This window comes from Anastrepha obliqua, chromosome 3, assembly GCF_027943255.1.
Source record: "Anastrepha obliqua isolate idAnaObli1 chromosome 3, idAnaObli1_1.0, whole genome shotgun sequence".
Taxonomy (NCBI): domain Eukaryota; kingdom Metazoa; phylum Arthropoda; class Insecta; order Diptera; family Tephritidae; genus Anastrepha; species Anastrepha obliqua.
In genome coordinates this window covers 8,297,726-8,308,216 of record NC_072894.1, presented here as the reverse complement: position 1 = coordinate 8,308,216, position 10,491 = coordinate 8,297,726, and the positions used below count along the sequence as shown (strand labels likewise).

Below are 10,491 nucleotides of genomic sequence, written 5' to 3'. Positions count from 1 at the left end.
CTGAGGCCGCCATATTGTTAATTTTGAAAAAAAGAAAAAGCTTCGATCAGACACAAGATTATTTATTAATAAAACTAATTTCTCTTGTCCGATTGATTTTAGATGAATCTCCAAGGACTTGTGACGTTCACCGCAAGAGACTTCTGGAGAAACGGGATCCACACAAACAGCGATAACTTTTACAGTTATTAATTTTTTTTTGAAATTTTGCTAAAGTCAAGTCGAAACATGATGTATTAATGCTATGTTTTTATTTTTGTAAAATAAAGCAATTGACTATCAAAAAAATGATTGAAAAACATCATTTTTTCGGGCCCCAGACTACCCCTAACAGCTTATATATGGTATACACCCGCTCCTCAGTCTATTCTTCATTCATCTGTGTACCGGATTTGGGACTTTTTCACTAGGACATTTCTTCTGCCTTCTCAGACGGGGAATACAACTAGCAATTTAAAATTAAAACTGTTTTCTTTACTCATTGAGGCACAAAACTGGCACCTTGCCAACTCATTAAGTTTTCCCAGAATACCTGATTTGGCTGCTTATCATCTAAAATACCTGCACCATCAGAAATACTAAGTTGCTGCTTTTGCGAGGCTACTGCTTGTATAAAATTGGCGGTTGTGAAGGCAAGAAAGTTCAAGAGTTATTCTTGGGTAACCGTTGATTCTTACGGTTTGGTTTGCTTTTTGTTTGCGTAGGAAGATCATAATTTCACAAAGTGGACCTCCACTTTTGGATGGATAAGTATGGGTGTATTAGTTTAGTTTCATTTGAAAGCTCTACAGCCATACAGAAAAAAAACTGCTTTTGCTTTTTATAGAAACTATGGGAACACTATGGAAATGTAAAAAGTACTGATTTTCTAACAAAATTTCTATGTGCATATCTCTATATTTACTTCTTTTGTTTCCAATTGAATGACCAATTGCAGTAATTGCCAAATATTTTGCTTAATTCACTTTTGCGCTGAGGCGTGAAATTTATGCAGTTTTTAATGCATTTTTTAGTACAACGCGACAACATATTTTACACAGTTAAATATACACACTCTCGAGCATATTGTTAGGAGAGCTTTATGAAAAAACAAAAATCATTTTATGCATAGCGATTTAATAGGCGGGTGAGAGCATTGATTCGCCGCCAAGTCCCCGTAAAATATTATGCGCAGCTTTGACAGCCAATTCAGTGCGAGTGCGTCCGGTGGCCGAGCCCAAATGAGGGAGAAGAACTGAAAGGAGAAAAGATAAGAGAGTTGAAATATTTGATACTAATAAAAAAAAAAAAACAATTTTTCATCAAATAATAAGGGTTTTCCAATAAAAGGTGTTATTTTGATACTCAAAGAAAAATGCAATTTTTTAATATAAATGATCGGATTTTTATTTCATTATAAAGAGGAAGGTATGCCTTTAATAGTGGAGAATAACATCAGGAAAATTACCACCACGACCACGCTTACAGGACAATATCCTTTTCATGAAATTTTCCATAACCGAATTGCAAAGTGGCTGCCCTATATCCTCGATAGCCTCACGAATTCCGTGTTTGAGGTCTTGAATAGACCCTGGGTTGTTGGCGTAGACCTTCTCTTTCACGTGGCCCCAAAGAAAAAAGTCACAAAGTGTTAAATCACAAGATCTCGGTGGCCAATTGTGATCACCTTTTCGAGAGATAACACGGTGCGGAAACTTTTCCGTAAAAGATCAATGGTTTCGTTGCTTATGTGGCACGTAGCGCCGTCTTGTTGAAAATAAACGTTGTCCAGATCAATATCATCCGATTCCGGCCATTAAAAATCGTTAATCATCTCTCGAAGGCGCAAACCTATTCAAAATAACACCTGTTATTGGAAAACCCTTTAATAAAAGTATTTTTCATTTTTACTATAAATATTTCTCTGCTAGTAGGGCTAGTAAGAAAGTAATATTGAGTTTTACAAATGTAATGAAAAGAGTTAGTTTTGTGTTGTGATTTTTGCCTTCCATTGGCCTAACAACGCGGAAATTAACAGTAGTGGTTGAAAATGGTTTTGTTTTTTTAAATACTCCCCGTGATGATCAATACACTTTTGCATTCGTTCGAACCAATTTTCGTGGTACTTTGTCCAGTAGCATTTCTAGGGTGTTTTTTAATTTGTGCGACCTTGAACGTGAACACATCTGCTTTGCCAAAAATGCCGATTTATGCTCGTCATGCTAAATGGCTATGGCTAAACCTTGGCAATCTCAGAGTATGTAACAGATCCCCGTGACCAATCATTTCGCACCCACAACATTCGGACATCGAACATTTTCGGATACAACAACTGATTTTGAATGACATTCCGGAACTCGGCGGTGCACGAATAGAGACCACGAACAAATTCATTGTATCAGTTTGTCAGAGTTATAATTTGGTATCTGCAAAAAGGCCGAGTCAGCAGATTATAAGCAGTGTTAATGACTCACAGCATTTTTTAGAAAATTGCACTTATTAAGAAGCTCGCTCCTTTAAAGAGAATCTTTTTTTTTTTTTTTTTTTTTTTTTTTTCATTTTTCTTTATTTATTGAATCTTTCTTGTATAAGAAACTAACAATAAGTTTTCAAATCTTATATACTAGAGTAATATGTTTCCTTGCCAGTGCTAAGAAACGAATTATTTGCTCAAATGAACATATATTTACATATATGATTAAATCGGTTGTGAATCTCCAATTCTTCATAGTTGGGAGCTGAAAAGGACGGGTTTCCAGTCTCCGATTCTTCGTAGCTGGGAGCCGGAAAGGCCTAGTTTCCAGTCTCCCTTAGAGCTTCCGTAGTCCCTCATGTCGATTGTGAAAAAGATGTTGTTTTTTGTTTTTTTTTTTTTTTCGAATGTAATAGATGTGGTTGGAGGAAGTTGTGGACGGACTCTCGCGTGAGATGAGATCATTAAGATACTGCAGACTTGAAGATGTCTCTTTTTTTCAATCTTGTGTGACCTTCATCATTTACATATATAATTAAATCGGTTGTGAATCTCCAAGAGAATCTTTACTGCAAATAATTATGGCCCAAGCGTAATGAACCAGTTCAAGCCACAATAAAAAAGTTGAATTGCAAAGAAACAGGGTTTTAGACAACATTTTTTGGGATTACAAAGGCGTTACGTACTTTCAGCTAGTTTCACTTCGGTCCCTTTGCAGTCAGCTCCGCATTAGCGAACTTTAACTTGAGCAGCGTACCGCAAAAGTTGATCAGTATTGTTTTTTATGTTGTTGAAAAGAATGAAGCAAACATTTTATTGTTCATTGGGTAAAAATAATGAAATTGGAGAAAGCCGTCAAATCAAAATTGTCGATTCAGATAATGGAAGGTCTCCGAAATATCTGGGTGTCGATGGTAGTATAGTGGAGCTTGGTTGTGAATCAAGCTGGGGCTGACCTTGTCTCAGCAAAACATTTACATATTTCGCGGTTTCCCAAATGGTAACAATACAGAAACTTTCATTAATGAACATGACCTACAAGACTCCTGGCATCATCGGTCCTTATTTCTCACAAAACTGGCGGCATCATAGGCCCTTATTTCTTTCGAAATGAAGAAAAAGCTGCCGTTAATCAGCTAAGCATCGATGACATTTGGTTCCACTAAGACGGCGTAACTTGCCATAAAGCGCGCTTAACAAAATAGTTTACAGAGACTTTTTGAAAATACATTTCAGACAAATCTTACAATGAACCAAGCAGGCAAAACGAAAAACGTTAAGTCTGTTTTTAAAATTTTTTTTTTAACTTAAAATAACGTCCCATGTAAATTAGTGCTGAATGGTTGGTAAGTCAGAAGAAGCTTGTAGAATATAAACATAAAATTGCGAGTAAAAATATTGCGTCAAGAATAGGAAAAATTTGCATTTCACACATAGGTAATATATATACTATGAATATACATACATTTCAAATTACCGAAATTTTACCGAATTAAGTTTTTTAACAGGTGGTAACCCTATTCAAACACATACTCAAATTTATTATTTTATTAACTTATTTTGTTTAGCACCCATATATTAGTATTTGAATTAATTTCTGTATTAAATTGAACTAACAGCCTTTTCAAACAGGTGGCAATATGTCCAAAAATATTTTATAAAATAGATCTATTAAATTCCCCGCATTTGAGACCTACATTTCTTTCATTATTTAACTTTAAGTATTTCATTCAATAAATTTAATTTTTTAACACCTGGCAACCCTATTCAAAAATATATTCGAAATTAAGATCTTTTAAGCCTCTTTCATTTGACACCCATACTGAATTATATTAATTATTTATCATTAATTATTTAATTTATTGAATGTAATTGTTTAACAGGTGGCAGCCCTATTAAAAATTATATTTATAATAAAGGTTTTTCATATTTATTTCATTGGCACCCATATATTAGTACTTAAATTGACGTATTTATTAAATTGAATTAACAGCCCTTTCAAACAGGTGGCAATATCTCCAAAAAAATATTCTAAACTAGGCGCTTTTAAATTTCTTTCATTTGCCAACCATACTGAGTTATTCATCTTTAGTTATTTTCTTCACTGACTTTAATTTTTAATAGATGGCAACCCTGGTCAAAAATATATTCAAAATAAATATTTTATAAACTTATTGCGCTTGATACCCATATATTAGTATTTCAGTTTATTTATTTATTAAATTTAGTTAGCAGCCCATTCAAGCAGGTGGCAATATCTCCGAAAATATTTTCTAAACTAGGTGCTTTTAAATTTCTTTCATTTGCCACCCATACTGAATTGCTTATCGTTAGTTATTTAATTCATTGAACTCAATTGTTTAACATGTGGCAGCCCTATTCAAAAATATACAATATTTGAAATTAAGATGTTTTAATCCTCTCAATCCCTCCCATTTAACACCCACACTGAGTTATTTTAATTATTAAACATTAATTATTTAATTAATTAAATTTAATTTTTTAACGGATGGCAACCCTATTCAAAAATATATTCGAAATTAAAATTTTGTAAACCCTCCCATTTGACACCCACATTGAATTATTTTAATTATTTTTTATTGATTATTTAATTCATTGAATGTTGTTTTTAACAGTTGGCAACCATATTCAAAAATATATTCAAAATAAATATTTTGTAAGCTTATTTCTTTTCACACCCATATATTAATATGTTAGTTAAATTACTTATTAAATTAAATTAACAGCCCTTTCAAACAGGTATCTTCTGAGCTTAGTCTTTCAAATTTCTTTCAATTGATACCCATACTGAATTATTTTATTTATTAAATATTTCATTCATTGAATTTAATTCTTCCACAGGTGGCAACCTATTCAACACTATATTTGAAATTATTTAGGATTTCGTAAACCTGTGTCTAGCACATCATTTATTTTATTATTTTGACTTCAAACCAATTTTTCAAACAGGTAGCAGCCCTCTTCAGAAATATTTTCGAAACCTCTCTTAAGCCATTCGTTTGATACCGGCAATTGAATATTTTATTTCACTTATTAACTGAACTCTCTCCAAGTCATAAACTGTTTGCGTGAAAAATTTCACGAAAATCCGTTCACTCGCGCTCACGTGATTGAGTCATAAGCCCACAAACATACAAACTTTCGCAGTTATAATCTTATAATTATTTTAATTTATATAATATTAAGCAAATTAGAAATACATATCTATATACTCAGATAAAAAAAAAATGGAGTGCCTTCTTATCTTGGCGCTTGACGCTTGGCGCACAAAATGTGAATAAAAAAATAAATAAATTGAAACATAGTCTAACCATATATGTGTTTGCTAAATTACCACTCGAACATTTTAATATATGTTTTTTAAATTTAGTTGAAACTGTTTCGAAAAGTTTAAGTAACCCAGTTGACGTTTTGACATATGTCACTTAAAGCTGTTCATAATTAGTGCAGAAAGCGTTTAGTATTGGTAGTAGTAGAGTTTTTCCAACTAGGACAAGTGGTTATATATTACATACACATGCACAGATAATTTATGTACAACCCAGATACCGAAAACAACCAAAATTCAATCATCCCTTTTGATAAGATTGTGACAATTATTTGCAACACTTTGTTACTTGATAACGAAAATAGTTTATGAACACCAACAGACTAGCACCTTTTGTACTTAAGACTAGTTTAGAGTGCATTAAATAAGTATAGCACAGGGACTTATTGATACATTTTAACAGGTTATTTGTTTCTTAAACAAATTATTATTTTTTTTTTATTTTACATTGCGACTAGTTACAAATACATATTTTATTAACTAACGAGCAATTTGTTCAGAATTAAAAAAAATAATGTATATACAACAATTAACGCTAAGGTGTGGTTAGTACATTAAGTCTTTGGGCTTTTCGCGTTTCAGTCTTCTTCTCCAATTAGCTGGACTAACAAGAATAGAGGCCTCCGTATTAACGTGGTTTTTTAATCTTTCATCGTGGGCTTTTGCTATCTTTTTTATTGTGTCTGCCACCGAGTCAATATTTAGGTCGCGTTCAAGATCGGAGCTACGGATATACCACGGAGCACCGACTGCACATATACTAATTTTATTTTGGAGCCTTTGTATAGATTGAATGTTACTTTGGCTGGAGCAGCCCCATAACTGTGCGCCGTAGGACCATACAGGCTTCAGAATTTGTTTGTATACAATCATTTTATTGTGCTGATTCCTTTCCCATAAGCCAATACATATTTCTGTATTTTAATTCCATTTCTTCTTTCTTTTTCTTTACATGGACGTTCCATCTTAGCTTGGCGTCTAGAGTCATGCCCGGATACTTTGAAGTATTTGAGTATGGAACCTGTCTACCATTTAAATATATTGGAACATATTGGATTTTGTTTTGGGTCAAATTTATATGCACAGACTTGCATCCATTTAATTTAATATGCCATTTATTGGTCCAGTCATATATTTCATTTATGGCTAATTTTAATTGTGATGTTGATGTGTTTTCCGTGTTTCCTATCGAAAGAATAGTTGTATCGTCGGCAAAAGTAGCTGTTACGCAGTTTGAATTGCATGGCAGATCGCATGTAAAGAGCAAATACAATAAAGGGCCAAGTACGCTTCCCTGGGGAACCCCTGCTTTGATTGGTTTGAGACATGAATATGAATTTTCTTGTTTTACTGTGAAGTAACGGTCGGATAAATACGAATGCAAGATGGTGAAGTACTGCTTGGGTAGCAACGCATTTATTTTCTGCTGTAGCCCATAGTGGCATACTTTGTCGAACGCCTTGGATATATCAAGGAATACCGGAGAGCAGTTTTTTCTTTCTTCAAAAGCATTTTCTATTATTCGCACTATCCTATGTACTTGATCGATAGTCGAATGCTTCGTGCGGAATCCAAGTTGGTGTGTCGGTATAATTTTCTTGTTTTCAATTATTATGTTGATCCTTTTGATTAACAATTTTTCCACCATTTTCGATAGTATTGGAAGAAGCGAGATAGGCCTGTATGATGTTACATCGTGAGTATCTTTACCTGGCTTATTGAACATAACGACTTCCGCTGTTTTCCAATATATTGGCTTATTTGTGGTGTTGACGATATTCGTCAATACAGCAATAATATTGCTCGGGAGCTGTTTCAATATTTCAGCAGTAATAAGGTCGTAGCCTGGCGATTTTTTTATCTTTAGATATGAAATTTCTTCTATTATTTCGTCTTGTGAAGCCGGCGGGATCTCATTTATAGCATTGCTATCGCCGTCGTGATCCGTATCAACAGCCATTACCGATCCATATGGTGTGAACGTCTCCTCGAGGTAGTTTATGAATGTATCTGCTTTTTGTTTATTTTTTTTTTTGGCCCACTTATTGCCATGTATCTTGATGGGTGTGTTCTGAGATAACGGTTGTTTTAATTTTTTTGTACATTTTCACAAACAAATTATAAAAAAAAATTTATCAAAAAATATGGTTCATTCTACAACAAAAATCATATAAATCCAAGTTTCAAACTTTGCACAAATTTAAAAACAAATTAAAAAAATTTCATCGAAAATTCACACTTTTTAATGAGAATTTCCAGAAAAATTTCGGTTATGCGCTTTTATAGTCCACTTATTTTTGGTCATGCAAGTTTTGAGTAGCGCGAAAATCGCCTTGATTTTCGGTTATTTTTATTTTTTTTTGCGGACGGTGTGAGGAGTTTTCTTTCATACAAGAAAATTTCAAGAATAACAAAGAAAATGCACAAAACTGTTAGCAAAAAACGAAAAATGTCCAAAAATTAAAGTGATTTTTAGACCACTTCAAATTTGAGTTACAAAACTGCATACGCGAAATATTTCTAAAATTTCTAATTAAAAAGCTTGAAAATTTGTTGAATTTAGTTTTAATTAGATTTATTTGAATTCTGTTGGAAAATGAACTTTGTTTTTGGATAAACAAATTTTATTAAAATTAATTAAGAAACAAATAAACTTGTCAATTAGTGCCTAAGCTGTAGTTATTACTCGTAACAAAATTAATAAAAAAAAATATAAATAATAAAATGGACAAAAAAAATTTAGAACTGGCAAGCGCATTTTTACCAACTTATTACTTTTTCTCGAAAAAAATTGAACTATAAAAACTTTATATTAAATCCAGATACGTATTGATTGATAACTCAAATTAGGTCATGATTCCATAACGCATTTTGTACTCACAAAGGTTTGGTAAACTCAACATTGGATCATTGGAGGGTAGTGGTTCAGGTGTCATCACATCCAAGCCTGCAGCGAATATTTGATTTGTTCTCAAAGCTTCATACAAATCTGGCTGATTTACAATACCTAAAAAAAAGTAAGACATTCATGTATTAGCAAACGTATGCCTACTCGCACTTTTCAGCACTGATTCGCTGCTCACACCTCCTCGCCCTATATTCACTAGCACAGCAGTCTTCTTCATTTTGCCAAAAGCGGTGGCATTGAAAACGCCAGCGGTCTCGTTGGTTAAGGGCGTTGCAATAATTACGAAATCACTCTCCGCTAGCATCGTGTCAAAATCGACTTTTTTCGCATTATATTCTTGCTCAATTTCAGGCGCCACACGACGATGTGTCGTATAGAGTACGCGTTCAATGTCGAAGCCCTTCAGACGCTTGGCAATGATTTGTCCAATACCACCAAAACCATAGAAACCCACTACAGAGTCGCGCAAATCCCGACCCAACATCCAGTTGAGATGAAAGTTCTCCCAGGTGCCGCTAGTGTCGATATGAGATTTCAAGTAAAATTTGAAATAAAATTTATGTGCATCAGTACAAAAGTGCTTACGTTTCAATCTTTAGTCGTCCTTCGTGGAAGCGACGCGCTGCTGCCAGCAGCAAACCGACTGCTATATCTGCCACAGCGTCATTAAACGCGACGGGCGTATGACCGAGTGGTACCTTACGTCGCTTAAGCTCCGTCACATCCACAAAATCTATGCCTCCCGACATGGTGGAAATCGATTTGAGTTGTGGACCTGCCGCATCTAACACATCTGCTTTGAGCGGCTTATGGCCAGCCCAAAATATGGCGTCTACACTTTTGGCCTTCTCTAAAATTTCTGAACGCTCAGTTGGCAAAGTCTTGCAAATGGTCACCTCACAGTTGTGCGCCAACAGATCGATAGCCTCTCGTGGCACTTCTGGGTGCGTGACCAGAACTTTATATTTTTTCTCACCGGACATTGTACCTGTGTTTTCGTCGTAGTGAGTGGAAAGATAAGTAAACTTTATAGCACCAAATTTAAACGCAAACAAAATTAAATGTTCATTCTATTCCTGAACCTTAAATTTAAGTCAACTAAGGACGTAGCGCGCTTTGTTAAACTCGGCCAAAATCGCGTAAGTGGTTATAGCGCCAATTAAGAAGAAGAAGAAGGGCGTAGCGCTAAAATACTGTTGTCTTTAGAAACCGAAATTTCCATTAAACCACGATGAAGTCGTTATATAAATGGAGGATACCTTAACTCTTATATTAAAAGCTTTTACTTTTCCGGGTTCCCTTTTTAATATTCTTTAAAACTACCCGACCTCCGAAGAAATCTGAGTAGATCTTGTGGTGCCATGGATCCAAGACTGTGCTGCCAGACTCAGTGATCGAAGTACTTTGGACATTGTTGTCGATTTTCCTGAAAATTGATTTATTTATAGGCTTGGGTATCAGAAGAAGTAAACGGAAAATTTTTGAGAAAATGTAACGGGTGATTTTTTAGCTATTATCTTTTTAAACAGTTGGTTTAAACAGCTGATGCACGTTCCGTGTTTTGTTTCACTGTCAAACATCTTCAGTTTGATCTATATTTTAACCATGAATCGTCTTACAAACGAACAACGCTTGCAAATCATTGAATTTTATTATAAAAATGCGTGTTCTGTTAAGAAAGTTTAAGATCCACTTTTTTATCGAAAAATTGTGTTCAGCGACGAAGCTCATTTTTGGATCAATGGGTACGTAAGTAAGCAGAATTGTCGATTTTGGAGTGAA

The 10,491-nt window shown here is 34.2% G+C and overlaps 1 protein-coding gene across 1 annotated transcript; it reads right to left on the bottom strand.

Moving 5' to 3' along the window:
* Window positions 1-1,115: 1,115 nt before the first annotated feature.
* On the bottom strand, window positions 1,116-9,701 carry LOC129241855 (glyoxylate reductase/hydroxypyruvate reductase-like). Its single transcript, XM_054878396.1, has 4 exons — window positions 9,295-9,701; window positions 8,887-9,224; window positions 8,683-8,808; window positions 1,116-1,234 (listed from the first exon to the last, which is right to left on the bottom strand). The coding sequence occupies exons 1-4, from the start codon at window positions 9,690-9,692 to the stop codon at window positions 1,116-1,118; spliced, it is 981 nt and encodes a 326-aa protein (XP_054734371.1). The 5' UTR covers window positions 9,693-9,701.
* Between the last annotated feature and the right edge of the window lie 790 nt (window positions 9,702-10,491).